At 42.0% G+C, this 21,142-nt stretch overlaps 1 protein-coding gene across 2 annotated transcripts in view; it reads right to left on the reverse strand.

Moving 5' to 3' along the window:
- Positions 1-21,142, reverse strand: part of LOC139541000 (protein strawberry notch homolog 2-like) — a 113,291-nt gene that overhangs the window by 82,352 nt on the left and 9,797 nt on the right. For both annotated transcript variants that reach the window (XM_071345140.1, XM_071345139.1), the window contains exons 2-3: positions 3,136-3,340; positions 581-669 (exon numbers count right to left, since the gene is read on the reverse strand). In XM_071345140.1, the coding sequence (XP_071201241.1) occupies positions 581-669; positions 3,136-3,246 (200 nt within the window). In that variant the 5' untranslated portion in view covers positions 3,247-3,340. The remainder of the gene's footprint in view (positions 1-580; positions 670-3,135; positions 3,341-21,142) is intronic.

The raw sequence follows: 21,142 nt of genomic DNA on the forward strand, positions 1-21,142 counted from the left end.
GGGTTAGGTGCTCGTGTGTGTGTTTGTCTGAGAGGTGGGGGTTAGGTAGCAATGTGAGGCCAGGGAAGGGCCCGCTGCCTGATGTAGAGATAACCTCCATCCTCCCCAGCGAGGGCGACGCCAGCCAGCCAGTCAGGCAGCCCTCCACAGGAAATTAAGGAGATTTAATAAAAGGAACTGAAGGCCACCCCCGGATTTTAAGACAGGCAAATGCAAAACAGGACAAGCTGCTAAATATTACACTCAATACGCATTGGTACTTTGACTGGGCCTTTATTGTTAGGGGCACTTTTGAATAATGTATTTGACAGCTGCCTTGTTCATTTGGGTTTAATAAGCCCTGTGTAACAGGGTAAATGATATCCCTTACTACTACAAAAACAAAGTGCACATATGGAGGACTACGTCACTGACACAGTGATGGCCAAGTAGAGGTATTATTAACCTTTGCTAAGAGATTACATGCATTGAGACACTCATGTGATCTCACATGTGTCAGTGTGTGACAAAAAGGGTTACACACATCACATGTAAAACAGCAGAGGGGAGGGTAAGGTACGAGAGGTGATTGGTTACTTACTGGTTTCCAGATTGCATAGGGCAGTGTGCGCTGTAGCCTCCAGACTGCTGTGAGAACGATCCCCAGGAAGCAGAAGGATACATAGAACTCTGAAACAGAGAAGATAAAAGGTTCATTAGTTAATTATGCCTAAGAAGACTCAAACACAACACTCTATGCGACTAGATATCATAGGGTCATAAACGCTTTGCATTTATATTGTCAAATTACTTTGTCAGGAATCATATAAAAGTTCTCTGCATTCATTAAGTTTAAACCTCTGTGACAAGGTGTACCATTTTCCCTCAAATTACAGTGCTTTTATTTTCACCAGTGCATTTCACAGAGTGCCATCGAGAAAACAACCAGAGTGCTATTGGGCAAACCATTTACCATGTCTTTGTTCCTCTGGGTCTGAGAAACTAGATCGTGCCAGCAACTCCTGAAGAGAGACAGATGATGCCTTGCACTAGTTAATACCTGAACCTGTATCAGGCCCTGCATCAGTCGAGATAACTGTCACCACAAAGATGTCACTGTACCAAACAAAATGGCAAACCGTCTAACACATGACAGCCATTTCTTGTGTTCCAGGTTCTGGTTATGTTAACGTGTCCTAAACCACCATGACAATATTTTGTATTTTGTTAGTATCCCCATTAGCTGTTGCGAAAGCAGCAGCTACTCTTCCTGGGGTACACAAAACATGAAACATTACATAATACATTAATTGACAAGAAAAGCACATAATTGTAAAAACGGCACAAATAACCTACATATCAATATCTAGGCCAAATAGGGGAGAGGCGTTGTGCCGTGAGGAGCTGCTTTATCCGTTTCTTGAAACCAGGTTTGTTGTTCATTTGAGCAATATCAGATGGGAGTTCCATGTAATAATGTCTCTATATAATACGGTACCCTTTCTTGAATTTGTTCTGGATTTGGGGACTGAAAAGTCCCATGGTGGCATGTCTGGTGTGTGTCAGAGCTGTGTGTAAGTTGACTATGCAAACAATTTGGAATTCAACACATTGTTACTTATAAAAATAAGTGATGCAGTCAAGTCTCTCCAACTCGTAGCCAAGAGAGACTGACGTGCATAGTATTTACAGTGCATTTTGAAAGTATTCAGACCGCTAGACTATTTCCACATTTTGTTAAGTTTCAGCCTTATTCTAAAATTGATTAAATCTACACACAATACCCCGTAATGACAAAGCAAAAACAGGTTTTTAGAAAGTCCGGGCTCTGGCTGGGCCACTCAAGGACATAGAGATTTGTCCCGAAGCCACTCCTGCGTTTTCTTGGCTATGTGCTTAGGGTCGTTGTCCTGTTGGAAGGTGAACCTTTTCCCCAGTCTGAGGTCCTGAGCAGGTTTTCACCAAGGATCTCTGTACTTTACTCCGTTCATCTTTCCCCATGATCCTGACTAGTCTCCCAGTCCCTGCCGCTGAAAAACATCCCCACAGCATGATGCAGCCACCACGCTTCACTGTAGGGATAGTAACAGGTTTCCTCCAGACGTGATGCTCGGCATTCAGGCCAAATATTTCAATCTTGGTTTCATCAGACCAGAGAATCGTGTTCAGGTGCCTTTTGGCAAACTCCAAGCAGGCTGTCATGTGCCTTTTACTGAGGAGTGGCTAACCTCTGGGCACTCTACCATAAAAGGCCTGATTGGTGGAGTGCTGGACAGATGGTTGTCCTTCTGAAAGGTTGTCCCATTTCCACAGAGGAACTCTGGAGCTCTGTCAGAGTGACCATCGGGTTCTTGGTCACCTCACTGACCAAAGCCCTTCTCACCCGATTGCTCAGTTTGGCCAGCTCTAGGAAAAGTCTTGGTGGTTCCAAACTTCTTTAATTTAAGAATGATGGAGGCCACTGTGGTCTTGGGGACCTTCAATGCTGCAGAATTCTTTTTGTACCATTCCCCAGATCGGTGACTCGACACAGCCCTGTCTCGGAGCTCTACAGACAATTGCATGGCTTGGTTTTTACTCTGATAACTGTGTGACCTTTTATAGACAGATGTGTGCCTTTCCAAATCATATCCAATCAATTGAATTTACCACAGGTGGACTCCAATCAAGTTGTAGAAACATCAAGGATGATCAATGGAAACAGGATGTACCTGAGCTCAATTCCGAGTCTCATAGCAAAGGGTCTGAATACTTATGTAAATGTGTTTGTTTCTTTAATATAAATTGTAAAAAAAATCAGAAAATCTGTTTTCACTTTGTCATTATAGGGGTAGTGTGTAGATAAGTTTTTTAATTTTTTTTTTTAAATAAATGTTAGAATAAAGCTGTAACGTAACAAAATGTGGAAAAGGGGATGAGGTCTGAATACTTTCCAAATGCACTGTATATTAAGCCCTCTGATTACAATAACATTATTTGCATACTATAATATAGCCTATATTATGGAGCCACATTTGCTGGAATAATATTGGCACATTGTGCAGCCATTTATTATTAGCATATTATGTTGCCACATTTTCCTGGAACTTTTGAGTTTACCAAATAGGTGGATGTGTAAACGTGTAGTGTGTTTGTGGGTGCGTGCATACGACGTACCTCCATATTGGAAGAGGCCACTTCGAACATGCTGCTGTCCAGCTGCGGCCCCTCTGGGTGCAGGTAGTTCTCCCCGTCCATGGCCAGTGAGGGTGACGGGAGTGTGGGCATCAGGCTGCAGGCTGACACATGACCCCTGACCTTCACTTATGTATGCTGGCTGTGTCTTACAGCGCTCCTACTAATGCCCAGCACACTCCATCACCTGGAGAGAGCGAGACATGGGGTTCAAGTCAAATTATTCATATTCTAATGACAGTTTTTTTCTGACAGTAGTGTGGTCAAAAACGGTATAATTGCCTAAAACCTCTATTGCAGTTTTGAATCAACAGCATAAAACCAGGTTTTTGCAACTTTGAAAGGGTGGAGGCCACAAAAGATCTGAACTCATCACGGGGGCCACAGTGGCTCGAGAGTCTGCGTACCCACATCCATACCAATACATGCAGTAAGAGACTGGCTCTAGCCTTTTGGGGCCCCTAAGTGAAATTCCAGGTTTTAGTTTTTATTTTCATGCAATTCTACACATTTTGCAATGGGATGGAGAGAATTGTTTGTAGATTTTAAAACGATATCTGACAGACTACCAAAATCCATGGGGACCCACCGGTCTGTAATTCGACCATGATTACTACAAGTTTAGATAGTATTATTTTGTTTTTTATTGGGATCCCCTATTAGCTGTTGCCAAGGCAGTGACTACTCTTCCTGGGGTCCAAACTGGTAACAATACAAATAACACTACATAATATCCTGCCTCTGCCTCACGCTTCAGAAATAGGTGATGGCTCCTGCAATATGAGCCTTTCCAAGGCTCGTGAATGGCCACCCACTTACATAGCACAATACAGCCCAAATTACAATACAAAAAAATATATACATCTAAATAATGGCTGCCTCTTCACAGTCCAAGTTGTGCCATAGTGTTATTTTATCTGTTTATTAATCTGTTTTTACTGTTAGCTTGAGTTACCTGGGGAGGCAGAGTATTCTATGTAGTCATGGCTCTCTTTAAAACTGTGTTTCCCAGCCTCTGTTCCAAACCTGGGGACTGTGAAAAGACCTACGATTGCATGTTTTATGTTATACCGATGAGTGTCCGAACTGTGTGCCAACAGCTTGAACAGACAGTTCAGCACCAACACCTCACAAAGACCAATAGATATGCAGTCAATCTCTCCTGAACTTCGAGCCAGGAGAGATTAACATGCATGTTACTGACATCCGGGCTCCGTGTACATCTAAGTGCAATTTGTGTTGCTCTATTCTGGACCAACTGCAATTTACCCATGTCCCTCTTCCGCATCTGCGGTGAAAGGTGACAGAGCTAGAGCAGCGTTTGTCAGATCATGAGACATCCCGAAAATCGGTCTTCTCACAATCTGTAGCGCACCTCTATGGAAAGATGACTCACGCGAAACGTGATGTGTTCTCCGTTTTGATCTACAACCTCCACACGTGTCAGGAGACTCGTCTAAAGTCAGTGAGTGGTCTGAGTGGGGCGGGGAAAACTGAAAACCAGCTGTTATTGGCAGAGAAGTGTGGAACTTTCTTATTGGTCTATTAACTATTGTACCGCCTAGTGATGTCAACAGGCAGGCAAAACTCCATCCCACCAAAACAGGCAGAATTTTCAGGCGGTCATCAAACATCTCTTACACAGGTTTGATTACATCTGACCATAATGCACACAGCAGGTACCCACGTGCCATCTCCTCATTGGTTATACCCACATGGGTGATTGAAAGACGAACTGTTTTGCCGGTTGTCGTGGTAATACTATGAATGTTTAGATGCCAATCACCATATAAGTTCAAAGATGAAAAAGCCTGGAAGGAGGAGAGATGACTAGAAATGATTCGGTTGACCATTTTGTGTGTGGATTAATTGTTGGAGTAGAGGACCTTGTGCATTTCAGGTAAAATAACAACTCAATGTTTATATCCCAGGACAAATTAGCTAGCAACAGCAAGCTAGCTAAATAGCTAAATTGTCATACATGTTTAATGCTTTTCGACCTGTACCCTAATTAATGTCATTGGTTCAGAGTTTGTTTTGATATTTTAGCCTGCGTATCGCGTTTGGTGTAGGGGACAAAATTTATTTATGCACGATGGCGCACACGCGCAGCCGGTTTGGGTTTCGTGTAAGCGATGCAGCGCTGTAATAGGCAACCTGGGATGCCCAGTGATTGCGAGGCCTACTTACCGTCTTATTTCCAATCAAAACCCTTTGGAAATCATTGTAGGTGTACAGTCAAACAAACCTAAGAGGAACATGCATGTGTTTGTATGAGAGTGGTGTGCAGGAGATTGAAAATGAGGCCAAACACAGGCAGGCGCTAACTTCAGTGTGAGAAACAACAAAAGTGCTTCATTATTCCTTATTAACCTCAGCCAATCACTCTCTTCAGCTCCCTCCCTTATTCCCTCACCGTCCCCATCTCTGAAGCGCTGGGATCCAATCCCAACATCCCTGGGCCCTTTTCGCTCCTCCCGCCTTTTCTCCAGTGGATCCAAACATATCACCATGCCAATGATGGCAGTTCATGTCTCCTAGCAACCGAAAGGTGTCCATCTTTAGCAGCCCACTGTGTTCAAGGACAATAGATAGTGATCCTCTTCCTGCAAGCCCTATTGTCATTACTGGAAAAAAGGGGAAAAACTCCCTGCCACTGAGGGAGAGAGCGAGTCCTGCCACGTCACTCAAGGAGAGCAGTCGTTGTTGCTTGACCACGGACACTTCGTCTGTATAGTCAGATGTTCGTGACAACGATTTCCACTTCGCTTCTTAATATAAATCCACAAGCGTTCTACACTGAACAAAAATATAAACGCAACATGTAAAGTGTTGGTACCATGACGCACAAAACTTTTGTTAACAAATGTGTTAACATCCCGTTGGTGAGAATTTCTCCTTTTGCAAGATAATCCATCCACCTGATAGGTGTGGCATATGAAAAAATATTCAACAGCACAGGTACACCTTGTGCTGGGGACAATAAAAGGCCACTAAAATGTGCAGTTGTATCACACAACACAATGTCACAGATGTCTCCAGTTGAGGGTGCGTGCAATTGGCATGTAGACTGAAAGAATGTCCACCAGAGCTGTTGCCAGATAATTGAATCTTCATTTCTTTACCATAAGCCACCTCCAAAGTTATTTTTAGAGAATTTGGCAGTATGTCCAACCTCACAACCATGCCAGCCCAGGACCTCCACATTCGGCTTCTTCACCTGCGCAATCATCTGAGACCAGCCACACAGACAGCTGATGAAACAGGAGTATTTCTGTAATAAAATCCCTTTTGTGAGGAAAAACAAATTCTGATTGGCCGTTTGAAAACACCGCCTGAAAGCCTGTTTTGGTCCAAGGAAGTTTCGGCCTTCCATAGTGACATCACCATGCAGTGAATTAGTTAATAGGCCAATAAGAAAGTTCCAACCCACTCTGCCAATAACAGCAAAATGTACGTTTTCCCCTCGCAGACAGTCCAAGTGAAAATTCTTGCTTGTAAAATTTCTTTTTGGCCATTTTATTTGAAAACAAATCACAGTAAAGTACTTAATGTTACCCAGAATTGCATTGATATAGAGATAAAAATAGGTGAATTGGACCTTTAAAATAAATTCATTCATATTGGACCAGGAAATCGTGTGGAGACACAACAAACGTTGATCAGATAGTGATAGGATCATATTGATTAGATCACCAAGCCCACATTTAAGCGCAAGGTGCAAACAAGGCATATGTTACAGCAGAATCGGACTCAACCAGACGAATGACCGGCTGTCCCATCTACAGTCTGCTGTTTCTTCCACACAAAAACAATGACGGTTTTCATCCATAACTGTCGGTTATACGGTAATTGTGTAAGCCCTATTAACAGTTACACAGTAATGATAAAATCCTGACCTTTGTATTAAGTGGTTTAATGCCTAGTGTCGAGTTGGTTTTTGGTAGAGAAAGGGGGGTATATTTCAAAACACAGTCACAGGAGTGAGTAATCTCTTAATTGCTTCATCGGTTGGTGACCGGCTGGGCCAGTGCCCCCCCCCCCCCCTCTCAGCCTTCCTCTTGGGTGGCCTGGCATGTTATAAACCGAGGGGGTGAGGTGCGGATTATTTAATGTCCCATCATCTTAAAAATCAAGCCTTGATGAAAGACCTCACAAGACCTTTAAGAGGGCCGGAGCTATCAAGAGGAATTACAAGTTAGGCCTATTACGTCATATTTCAAATAGTGAATATGAACAACTTGTTAACATCCCAGTTTCCCCATGTTGCTGTGAGCGCCAGCCAGCCAGGGGTTAAGGCCAGGCTCTCTCTCATTCTGAAAAGTCACTCAGGGTCTGCCAGCTACAGGACATGGAAGTCAACCAGGCAAGTGTGACTCCCTTAATCTGCTAAATCACAGCTAAGGGCTCATGAGGACCACCATCCTTCTAGATCCCCCCTCTGTGGGGGTGCTAGCCCCAGGCCTAGGTCAGGGGCCAGAGCAGGGCTGAGTCCACAGCCAGGTCTAGGATGGGTATAGAGGGTTACCATCTGGGCCTTTTCCCATCTCAATGGGTTAGGGATGTGCACATTTATTCAAATATTCAAAAGGGACGTTAGTATTTGAATACTTGTGTGAGTATACATTTTTCGAAACAAAACCAAAGTATAGGCCTATTTTAATACTTAAAAAAAAATATCCATGTAAAAGAAAATGGGGTAAAAGTAACAAAAGTATTATATATACACACACACACTACTGTTCAAAGGTTATGGGGTCACTTAAAAACGTCCTTGTTTTTGAAAGAAAAGCAAATTTTTTTGTTCATTAAAATAACATAAAATACAGTGTAGACATTGTTAATGTTGTAAATTACTATTGTAGCTGTAAACGGCTGATTTTTTATGGAATATCTACATAGGCGTACAGAGGCCCATTATCAGCAACCATCACTCCTGTGTTCCAATGTCACGTTGTGTTAGCGAATCCAAATGTATCATTTTATAAAGGCTAATTGATCATTAGAAAACCCTTTTGCAATTATGTTAGCACAGCTGAAAACTGTTGTACTGATTAAAGGCGCAATAAAACTGTCCGCCTTTACACTAGTTGAGAATCTGGAGCATCAGCATTTGTGGGTTCGATTACAGGCTCAAAATGGCCAGAAACAAAGAACTTTCTTCTGAAACTCGTCAGTCGATTCTTGTTCTGAGAAATGAAGGCTATTCCATGCGAGAAATTGCCAATAAACTGAAGATCTCGTACAACGCTGTGTACTACTCCTATCACAGAACAGCGCAAACTGTCTCTAACCAGAAGAGAAAGAGTGGTGCTCCTTTTGTCCAGGTGGGAAAGGGCAGTGTGGAGTGCAATAGAGATTGCATCATCTGTGGATCTGTTAGGGCGGTATGCAAATTGGAGTGGGTCTAGGGTTTCTGGGATAATGGTGTTGTTGTGAGCCATTACCAACCTTTCAAAACACTTCATGGCTACGGACGTGAGTAGTGTTCTTGGGCACAGGGACTATGGTGATCTGCTTGAAACATGTTGGTATTACAGACTCAATCAGGGACATGTTGAAAATGTCAGAGAAGACACTTGCCAGTTGGTCAGCACATGCCCGGAGCACACATCCTGGTAATCCGTCTGGCCCTGCAGCCTTGTGAATATTGACCTGTTTAAAGGTCTTACGTCGGCTATGGAGAGCGTGATCACACAGACATCCGGGACACCACTCATGCATGCCTCAGTGTTGCCTGCCTCGAAGCGAGCACAGAAGTGATTTAGCTCATCTGGTAGGCTCGTGTCACTGGGCAGCTCGCGGCTGTGCTTCCTTTTGTTGTCTGTAATAGTTTGCAAGCCCTGCCACATAAGACCAGCGTCGGAGCCGGTGTAGTAGGATTCGAACTTAGCCCTGTATTGACGCTTTGCCTGTTTGATGGTTTGGAGGGCATAGCAGGATTTTTTAAAAGCCTCCGGGTTAGAGTACCGCTCCTCGAAAGCGCAGCTCTACCCTTTAGCTCAGTGCGAATGTTGCCTGTAATCCATGGCTTATGTACGTACAGTCACTGTGGTGGTAAATAAACAGCCACGAAAAGTATAGATAAACTCTTGGCAAATAGTGTGGTCTGCAATTTATCATAAGATACTCTACTTCAGGAGAGCAAAATCTAGACTTCCTTAGATTTCGTGCACCAGCTGTTTACAAACATGCAGACCCCCCCCCCCCAATCTTAACGGAGTGGGTTGTTTTATCTAGCCGGTCCTGCTAGCTGAATATCCATGTCATCATTCAGACATAATTCCGTGAAACATAAGATGTTACGGTTTTTGGTCCCGTTGGTAGGATATTTTTGATCGTACCACGTCTAATTTATTGTCCAATGATTATACGTTGGCGAGTAATATTGACGTAACGGCAGCTTTCACACTCGCCTTCTCCGGATTCTAACGAGGCACCCCGCTCTGTATCCTCTGTACCTGCGTCTCTTTCTCTTGCTAATAAACGGGGATGTCGGCCTTGTCGGGTGTTCGCAGTATGTCCTGTGCTTCCTGCTTGTAGAAGAAAAAATCTCTCTCAAATCTGAGGTGAGTGATCGCTGTCCTGATATCCAGAAGCTCTTTTTTTGCCGTAAGATAGTGGCAGAAACATTACGTACAAAATAAGTTACAAATGACGTGGGGGAAAAAACACCTAATAGCACAATTGGTTAGGCGTCTGTAAAGCTGCTGCCATTTCTTTCGCCGCCATTTTAGCGCTTGGCTCCCTGTTCCATCGGTGGTATGGGTAAGGGAACAATGGAAAAAACGGGATCCTTGGGACGTCCAAACTCTGACATCACCCTATTAACGTTTAAATTGAAAACAGTTAGATAATGGTTAAGGATTAAGGTTAGGGTTTAGGGGAGGGACATCCCAAGGATCCCGGATAGAAGCTAAACATCTGAACATGCCTCAGTATAGGCCTGCCGTCTCTACCAGCCTGTTGACAGGCCTCCACCCCTCCCATGCGATCCCTCAATCTTTAAAAACACTTGTTTCGTCTTCCCTCGCTCCACAGGCCTGGCATTAATCCTGCTTAAGGCACACCGAGTAAATCCTTTAATGAACGGCCCGCTTCATCTTCATTAACAACGCTCTAAAGATCAGGGCATCATGACAGACAGGGTGACACACACACACACACTTGCAAGACTGAACAGACCAAACCTTTTACATCAGTTCCTGTTGCGCAGAGTTACCATCTCAGACCTCACCATTGATGAAACTTCTTCCAACCTACATCAAAGTCACTCACTGCAAATTTCTGCCCATTAAATGTCCTCCTATTTCAATCTAATTACAAAGCAACGCTACATTATATTAACCAGTATGTTGGTGGTTATGATAGGCTGGCTTGCTATGCTGGATTAATTATCCAAGTGATGAAAAATTCATAAAAGGAACAAGTTACTTCCCTGGGAAACTCAGCAGTCATTCAAAACAGTGAATTATTTATCAGGCCCTTTTCAACTCACGCCATTTCATGGAGCGGCACGGACGCACAGAGAGGATCTGTGGGTGGCTCGGTACGGGAGAAAACGACAAAGAGAAATTAATCAACTGACTGAGTAACCAAATCTGCAGCGCTATCAAAGCGGAGGGATATAGAAACAAATGGTGTTTTATGAGCCTGTATTGTTAGAGTTACTGCAGCCATTCAAATATTAATCATGCTACACAGTCAGACGTTCCATTATTCCTGCTGAATTTAACATTATTAGAAACACCATTAGAATTAGCCTGACTTATTTTTTAACCATTTAGTCTAGAGTATAAGCCTGGGGGGGTGGAAATTGACTCACAAGGTTAACTAATTTACATTCACGTGACATCCGTGCCAGAGAATTTGAGCTTGACTTTGAGCCAATCAGAGAGCACGAACCACCCCATGGAGAGCCACATTTTTATAAAAGATTAAGCAGGGAACCAGCCACACTTTATATGCAATGTAGGCTATGGGATGGTAGCTAGCTAAGTCCACAGACAATGCACACAACACTAAATACTTCCTCCAAGCTAGCTAACCACTTGTAGCTACTATTGACATACAATGTATTAGCTAGTTTCCATGAAACAGCTGCCTGTGTTAGCTAGCTAAGGACATGGCATTATGTGCTAACGTTAGCTAGCTTGCTAAATATTGGGCAATGGGCTGGCAATACAGGACTATGGAGAGCGAATTAAATAGTTTTTCGTCATCTTGCTAGGTAGTCATCTAGCTGTGGCCATCTTGCTACTATCAACAGGGTCTTTCTAGAAAAAAGCAACATTAGCACGTATAGAAATCCAGATCTTAGGCAACACTCATGGCTATGCATTGCAAAACACTATTGCCACCTTCTGGTTTGGAGTATTTTAACAAGGCTGGGTGGCTGACGACTTCCAAACTTTTTGAACACAAACGAGATAGCACCTCTGAACAGAGTGTCAGCATTCAAAGTACTGTCGGGTAAGGGAAACTTTGAAAGTCCTACCGGTGTGTCTGAGCTTTAAGAACTGTAAGCTATGGGCTCTCCAACCCAGTTCCAGGGGTCCTAGGCCTATAGGCTACACTTAGTTTTTTAAAAGTTGCATTTGCATTGATGTCAGACTGATTAGAGCAGGGCTCTCCAACCCTGTTCTTGGAGAGCTATGCTCCTGTAGGTCTTCGCTCCAACCCCAGTTGTAACTAACCGGTTTCAACTTATCAACCAACTAATTATTAGTCAGGTGCGCTGGATTATGGTTGGAGTGAAAACCTGAAGGACGGTAGCTCTTCAGGAAGAGGGTTGGAGAGCCTTGGATTAGAGGGACAATAGAGCTCTGAGTGCTAGCCGTTAGAAAGTTTGGTAGGCTACTTATGACCACCAGCGGCATCAGAGCACAGTTTAGGAGAAGTCTAGTTTCCGTGACTCAGCACTCACACGGAATTTGACTGTGGTCATGACTCTTGACTGCCCGTGTGGTGGTAATACAGTCACCTTAACAGCCCTCGTTAAAACTGGAGAGGGAGTGTGTGTAATGGCTGGGTAACCAAGGAACAGGCTTTTGGACTCCTACAGAGCCCATCTCCCAGGGCTGGAACACCACCTCATTAGGAAAGAAAAGCATTGTGTCTCTCAGCTAACCCAGAGAACCCAGCCTCCTTCCAGGCTACAACTCCTCCCTCCACACCCCCACCACCTACCTCAGATTATAACTAGTATTTTTCTTTAATGATCATCATATAACAGTTCTCTCACAATCACTTTAGGAGACCGTTTGCTCTGACTCTGAATAGGGTGGTATTAAAACATTGCTACTCTGTTACTCTCCCTTCCGGGAAGGCAATAAGGCCCTCCCCTGTCCTCCCTTCTGCAAAATCAGATTACACCTCCATTCTGCTCCTTCCCACCTATAGGCAGAAACTTAAACAGGAAGCGCCATTGGTAAGGACTGTTCGACATTGGTCAGACCAATCCGAATCTATGCTTCATTGTTTTGATCACACAGATTAGGAAATGTTCCAGGTCGCCTCTGAGAATAGTATCGACGTATACACAGATTCATTGACTGGTTTCATCAGACATGGCTTGGGATGCTGTCTGGGCCGGCAGCCTTGCGAGGGTTAACACGCTTAAATGACTTACTCACGTCGCCCACACAGAACAAGAGCACACAGTCCTCGTGAGCGTCCAGGACATTTACAGCACCCAGTGTCACAGGAAGGCCAAGAAGATCATCAAGGACCTCAGCCAACCGAGCCACAACCAGTACAGGTGCATCAAAGCTTGGAACGAGAGACTGAGAAACAGCTTCTACCGCCAGGCCATCAGACTGTGAAAGTCACTAACCAGCCTCCGCCCAGTACCCTGCCCTGAACCTTACTGTTCTAGTCGGCTACCAACCGGTACTCTACCTTGCACCTTTGAGACCGCTGCCCTATGTACAGAGTCATTGAACACTAGTTGCTTTAATAATGTTTACACATTTTTTCACCCACTATATATGTGTATATACTGTATTTTAGTCATGGCTCATCCCATATAATTTTTTTCTTTTTTATTGCTACACTGTTGAAGCTAGAAACAGAAGCATTTTGCTGTACCTGCAATAACATCTGAAAATCTGTGTGCGCGACCAATAAACTTGGATTTTAACAGGGAGAGGGTGATTCTGATCTAGGCCATAGGGCACTGGAATATTGGTCAGGGCAGGATACAGTGGAGTCTACTGTTTGGTCACACTAGCAGGATGGCAGAATAGCATTCACTGTCAAACCAACAGCAAGGAGAGATTAGATTAGCCTATATTAGAACAGCTGTTGTAAGATTTTAAAACTGTGTGCGCAAGAGGTATCTTTTCCCTTCAACAAGCTCAGCTTCAAGTGAAATAGGCCTCAATGACAAGAAAGCAATACGAGTTATATTTCACTTGAAAACTACACTCCCAAATCAATTGAACCTGAACTTAATAAAACATTCAACAAAGAAACTAGCAGCAATAAAGTCTAGCCCGACCGATATGGAATTTTTGGGTCCGATACCAATTTTAGGGAGGCAAATGTCACCAATTAACAATATATATTTTATTTTAATTTCTTTTAGAGGTGGAATGAAAAAAACTTTACAATCCTTTGGAGCACAATTTAACAAATACACTAATTGATGATTTCTTAAGTAAATATTAAAATTAACATTAGTTAAGAACATTTGTGGTTTACATGATAACCACCAAAAAGCAACTAAATCCTCTAACTATGAAAGTACATCAAAACACTTGTTCAGTTTACCTTAGGTACAACTTAAAGATTTGTCTATCTACAGCAGTGGATAAAAATGCTGAAGTGTTTGTGCTGAAGCACCACAAGCACACTAATAAACAAGGACTGAATGAATAAATCTGAAACTGCACTGTTCACAACAGCAGAGAAATGCAGTAACATTCTGTTCGTAATGTCACCACTAGGTGTCAACGTCAGCATTTGTATTGAGTAGATTCACTACAGTGCATTACAACTAGACGTCGACCGATTAATCGGCATGGCTGATTAATTAGGGCCGATTTCAAGTTCTCATAACAATCGGTAATCTGCATTTTTGGATGCCGTTTATGGCCGATTACATTGCACTCCATGAGGAGACTGCGTGGCCACCTGTTACGCGAGTGCAGCAAGGAGCCAAGGTAAGTTTCTAGCTAGCATTAAAATTATAAAAATCAATCTTATCATAATCACTAGTTAAACTAGTAATATCATCAACCATGTATAGTTAACTAGCTTGTCCTGCGTTGCATATAATCGATGCGGTGCCTGTTAATTTATCATCGAATCACAGCCTACTTCGCCAAACAGGTGATGATTTAACAAGCGTATTCGCAAAAAATGCACTGTCCTTGCACCAATGTGAACTTAACCATAAACATCAATGCCTTTATTAAAATCAATAAACAAGTACATATTTTTAAACCTGCATATTTAGTTAATATTGCCTGCTAACATAAATTTATTTTAAATAGGGAAATGGTGTCACTTCTCTTGCGTTCTGTGCAAGCAGAGTCAGATTTGACCATATTAATGACCTAAGGCTCAAATTTCTGTCTTTATTATAATTAAGTCTATGATTTGATATTTGATAGAGCAGTCTGAATGAGCGGTGGAAGGCAGCAGCAGGCTTGTAAGCATTCATTCAAACAGCACTTTCCTGCATTTGCCAGCAGCTCCTCGCTGTGCTTCAAGCATTGTGCTGTTTATGACTTCAAGCCTATCAACTCCCGAGATTATGATGGCAATACTATAGTGCCTATAAGGACATCCAATAGTCAAAGGTATATGAAATACAAATGGTATAGAGAGAAATAGTAAATCAAATTGAACATGTTTCATTATTTATTTGAGACTAAATTTATTTGATGTATTATATTAAGTTAAAATGAGTGTTCATTCAGTATTGTAATTGTCATTATTACAAAAACGTATTTTAAAAAATATATATATATATTTGTAAAAAAATTAATTGGCCGATTAATCGGTATCGACTTTTTTTGGTCCTCCAATAAATCGGTATTGTTATTGGCGTTGAAAAATCATAATCGGTCGACCTCTAATTACAATAGTCAAAGGCCATGTAAACAAACACTTTACGCCAACCAATGAGAGCTTGTTATAACAAGCACACGCTAGCTGTTCATTACGACAATGTTTTCTTACTGAAACCATAATGTAAATTTCACTGTTATTCAATACAAAATGTATTGGCTATATATTTCAACTGCAACTATACAAATTATGTTTGTATATAAGGAACCAAAAATTAAGCATTTGTTTGTGGAAATCAGCCATCTTAAAAGCACGTTTTACAACTGCATAAGGACCCCGCTAAAGGAAACTTAAGCCACTAAATGTATGGAAAATAAGATTTTGGTATTGTAAATGAAAAGCTGTTTGGGTCCTTAAAGTATCCAAAAAATCTTTAAGAAAAGGTTCAAAGTAGTGAAGTCAAACACATTATGACTGCCATCACACACTGTAAGAACATATTTTTCACTTTGTAAGGTTAATTTTTTACATATAAAGTTGGTGTCTAATCTAAGTGGGAGAAAATACATTTGACACTGTCAAGACAAGAGAACAAATACAGTGGATTCAGAAAGTATTCAGACCCCTTGACTTATCCACATTTTGTTATTACAGCCTTATTATAAAATATATTAAATTAATGTTTTCCCTCAATCTACTCACAATACCCCATAATGACAAAGTGATCAGGTTTATATAAATATTTTCCAAATGTATATTTTTTTTCCGCAGAAATACCCTATTTACATAAGTAAATTGACACACAATTGGCCTAGCATCGCCCGGGTTAGGGAGGGTTTGGCCGGTAGGGATATCCTTGTCTCATCGCGCACCAGCGACTCCTGTGGCGGGCCAGGCGCGGTGCGCGCTAACCAAGGGAGCCGGGTGCACGGTGTTTCCTCTGACACATTGGTGCGGCTGGCTTCCGGGTTGGAGGCGCGCTGTGTTAAGAAGCAGTGCGGCTTGGTTGGGTTTCGGAGGACGCATGGCTTTCGACCTTCGTCTCTCCCGAGCCTGTACGGGAGTTGAAGCGATGAGACAAGATAGTAATTACTAGCAATTGGATACCACGAAAAGGGGGTAAAATTTATTAATTAAAAAATAAATAAATCAAACGTTTGACATGTTTCCACGATCTTTACGGATACTATTTGGAATTTTCGTCTGCCCTTCATGACCGCTCGAGCCTGTTGATTTCTGAACATAACGCACCAACAAAATTGAGGTTTTTGGATATAAAAATAATATTTATCGCACAAAAGGAACATTTATTGTGTAACTGGGAGTCTCGTGAGTGCAAACATCCGAAGATCAAAGGTAAGCGATTAATTTTATTGCTTTTCTGACTTTCGTGGCCAATCTACATTGCTGCTAGCTGTTCGTAATGTTTTGTCTAGTGATCGATAAACTCACAAACGCTTGGATTGCTTTCGCTGTAAAGCATATTTTCAAAATCTGACACGATAGGTGGATTAACAACAAGCTAAGCTGTGTTTTGGTATATTTCACTTGTGATTTCATGAAAATAAATATTTTTTGTAATTTTTAATTTGGCGCTCTGCAATTCAGCGGTTGTTTACGAAAATGATCCCGTTAACTTCTCTAGGATAGGGGGCAGCATTTTCACGTTTGGATGAAAAGCATACCCATATTCAACTGCCAGCTACTCATCCCCAGAAGATAAGAAATGAATATTGTTAGTAGATTTGGATAGAAAACCCTCTGAAGTTTCTAAAACTGTTTGAATCATCTCTGTGAGTATAACATAACTTATTTAGCAGGCGAAACCCCGAGGACAAACCATTCAGATGTTGTTTTTTTGAGGTCACTCTTTTCAATGAGTTTTCATTGGGAAACCAGATTTCTAAGGGACCTGCTTGCAGTTCCTACCGCTTCCACTGGATGTCAACAGTCTTGAGAAATTGGTTGAGGTTATTCCTTTGTGTAATGAAGAAGTACGGCCATCTTGAACGAGAGTCACATGAAGTGTCCTGTTAGATAGAAGCGCGTGACCAGAAAGCTAGCTATAGTTGGTTTTAATCCTGTATTGAACACAGATCATCCCGTCTCCAATTTTATCGATTATTAACGTTAAAAAATACCTAAAGTTATTACAAAAGTAGTTTGACATTTTTTGGCAAAGTTTACAGGTAACCTTTGAGATATTTTGTAGTCACGCTTGAGCAAGTTGGAACCGGTGGTTTTCTGGATCAAACGCGCCAAATAAATGGACATTTTGGATGTATGTCGACGGAATTAATCGAACAAAAGGACCATTTGTGATGTTTATGGGACATATTGGAGTGCCAACAACAGAAGCTCGTCAAAGGTAAGGGATAAATTATATTTTTATTTCTGTGTTTTGTGTCGCGCCTGCAGGGTTGAAATATGCTTCTCTGTCTTTGTTTACTATTGTGCTATCCTCAGATAATAGCATAATTTGCTTCCGCCGAAAAGCCTATTTGAATTCTGACATGTTGGCTGGATTCACAACCAGTGTAGCTTTAATTTGGTATCTTTCATGTGTGATTTAATGAAAGTTTGATTTTTATAGTAATTTTCATAGTAATTAATTTGAATTTGGTGCTCTGCATTTTCTTTGGCTTTTTGCCAAGTGAGACAGTAGCGTCCCGCCTAAACTCAGATTTTGGATATAAATATGAACTTTACCGAACAAAACATACATGTATTGTGTAACATGAAGTCATATGAGTGTCATCTGATGAAGATCATCAAAGGTTAGAGATAAAATTAATCACTATTTCTGCTTTTTGTTACTCCTCTCTATGGCTGGAAAAATGGCTATGTTTTTCTGTGGCTATGTACTGACCTAACATAATCGTTTGGTGTGCTTTCGCCGTAAATCCTTTTGAAATCAGACATGTTGGCTGGATTCACAACAAGTGTAGCTTTAATTTGGTGTCTTTCATGTGTGATTTCATGAAAGTTTGATTTTTATAGTAATATATTTGAATTTGGCAGTCTGCATTTTTACTGGCTTTTGGCAGTGGGACGTTAGCGTCCCACATATATTAGAGAAGTTAAAGGGATCCGTGCACCAAGAGGTTAACAAACTATAGTTTTGGCAAGTCGGTTAGGACATCTACTTTGTGCATGACAAGTGATTTTTCAACAATTGTTTACAGATTATTTCACCTATAATTCACTGTATCACAATTCCAGTGGGTCAGAAGGTTACATTCACGAAGTTGACTGTGCCTTTAAACAGCTTGGGAAATTCCAGAAAATTATGTCATGGCTTTAGAAGGTTCTGATACGCTAATTGACATTATTTGAGTCAATTGGAGGTGTACCTGTGGATGTATTTCATAGCCTACCTTCAAACTCAGTGCCTCTTTGCTTGACATCATGGGGAAATCAAAAGAAATCAGCCAAGACCTCAGATAAAAAAAATTGTAGACCTCCACAAGTCTGTTCCTTCCCTGGAAGCAATTTCCAAATGTCTGAAGATACCACGTTCATCTGTACAAACAATAGTACGCAAGTATAAACACCATGGGACCACGCAGCCGTCATACCGCTCAGGAAGGAGACGTGTTCTGCCTCCTAGAGATGAACGTACATTGGTGCGAAAAGTGCAAATCAATCCCAGAACAACAGCAAAGGACTGGAGGAAACAGGGCCAAAAGTATCTATATCCACAGTAAAACGAGTCCTACATGGACATAACCTGAAAGGCCGCTCGGCAAGGAAGAAGCCACTGCTCCAAAACCGCCATAAAAAAAACTAGACTACGGTTTGCAACTGGACATGGGGACAACGATCGTACTTTGTGGAGAAATGTTCTCTGGTCTGACGAAACAAAAATAGAACTGTTTGGCCATAATGACCATCGTTATGTTTGGAGGAAAAAGGGGGATAATTGCAAGCCGAAGAACCCCATCCCAACCGTGAAGCACGGGGGTGGCAGCATCATGTTGTGGGGGTGCTTTGCTGCAGGAGGGACTGGTGCACTTCACAAAATAGATGGCATCATGAGGTAGGGAAATTATGTGGATATATTGAAGCAACATCTCAAGAAGACATCAGTCAGGAAGTTAAAGCTTGATAGGAAATGGGTCTTCCAAATGGACATTGACCCCAAGCATACTTCCAAAGTTGTGGCAAAATGGATTAAGGACAACAAGGTCAATGTATTGGAGTGGCCATCACAAAGCCCTGACTTCAATCCAATCGAAAATTTGTGGGCAGAACTGAAAAAGTGTGTGCGAGCAAGGAGGCCTACAAACCTGACTCCGTTACACCAGCTCTGTCAGGGGGAATGGGCCAAAATTCACCCAATTTATTGTGGGAAGCTTGTGGAAGGCTACCCGAAACGTTTGACCCAAGTTAAACAATTTAAAGGCAATGCTACCAAATACTAATTGAGTGTATGTAAACTTATGACCCACTGGGAATGTGATGAAAGAAATAAAAGCTGAAATAAATCACTCTTCACTATTATTGACATTTCACATTCTTAAAATAAAGTGGTGATCCTAACTGACCTAAGACCGGGAATTTTTACTAGGATTAAATGTCAGGAATTGTGAAAAACTGAGTTTAAATGTATATGGCTAAGGTGTATGTAAATTTCCGACTTCAACTGTATATAACGTCCCACAGTTGACAGTGCATGTCAGAGCAAAAACCAAGCCGTGAGGTTCAAGGAATTGTCCATGGAGCTCTGAGACAGGATTGTGTCGAGGCACAGATCTGGGGAAGGGTACCAAAACATTTCTGCAGCATTGAAGGTTCCCAAGAACGCAGTGGCCTCTATCATTCTTAAAAGGAAGAAGTTTAGAACTACCAAGACTCTTCCTAGAGCTGGCCGCTTTGTCATTATGGGCTATTGTGTGTAGATTGCTGAGGATTTTTTGGGGTTACTTAATCCATTTTAGAATAAGGCCGCATTTGGCGGGTGTTAATTTTAGGCCATGATGCCTACTCTCTCTCTCAAGTCTTGACTTAAGACAATGACGAGCAGCTCGTAGACCACCCTCTTCAGGCAACCATTGAAAATATAAATGACTGCAAATGACGGATCTGTTCATTCTAATATTGGCGCCTTATCTGTGGAATAAAGACCGATACAAATATTTCTGTTAAAGTCTAATAAAGCTACTGCTTTGTATTGAAGCTTGACAGGGCAAGGCAAGAGTTTAGAGGAATTGGTCACCACCTATGACATTTGGAGTGCTCCGGGGACATGGCTTGGCTGTAGACAGAGGCTGAGGAAGAGTGGCTGGAAAGACAAACTACTGAAAGAGATGGGAAAGCTGGGGGTGGACTAAAAGCTACACAATATGTTATTCATCTTGGCTGCAAGGGCAATCTTCAAGCCCCCAGACCACTCCCTGCATTCTGTATCTGTACTCCATTGTTAATTATTTTGTTTGGTTTAGACTAGCTAGCTAGCATGTGTGGATTTTGCAAGCAGCAACACCTACAAGTCTCTCTATCCCTCACATTCTCCACCCAATTCCAAAACACACAACTATCACAATGTTAAGCTCAGCACGTCCGGTGCCAGTCTGACTGGGTATTTTTGCTTTCAAGATAGCTGCTTCCTACAGTGGACAGGTGTTAAGGGGACTCATCTGGTTTCTGTTCCGCTCCCTTTGGAGCCTCAGCCAGAGCCTGATCTGTGAAAACATTGCACAGAGCGATCCCTTCCCTTCTCAGACACACAGAAAAGCATCTACAGACATGACAGCCTTTCAAGATTTCTTGGTGTATTATCTTCCAAGACTTCCACTCTAAAATGTTTTCCTCTGCGAATGTAATTCATCCTCTTAAAAGGGATTGTTGAAGCTGTCACCACAAGACTAAATACACTATACAAAAGAATGTGGACACCCCTTCAAATTAGTGGATTCGGCTATTTCAGCCACACACGTTGCTGACAGGTGTATAAAATCTCGCAAACAGC

Source organism: Salvelinus alpinus, chromosome 16, assembly GCF_045679555.1.
Source record: "Salvelinus alpinus chromosome 16, SLU_Salpinus.1, whole genome shotgun sequence".
Classification (NCBI taxonomy): domain Eukaryota; kingdom Metazoa; phylum Chordata; class Actinopteri; order Salmoniformes; family Salmonidae; genus Salvelinus; species Salvelinus alpinus.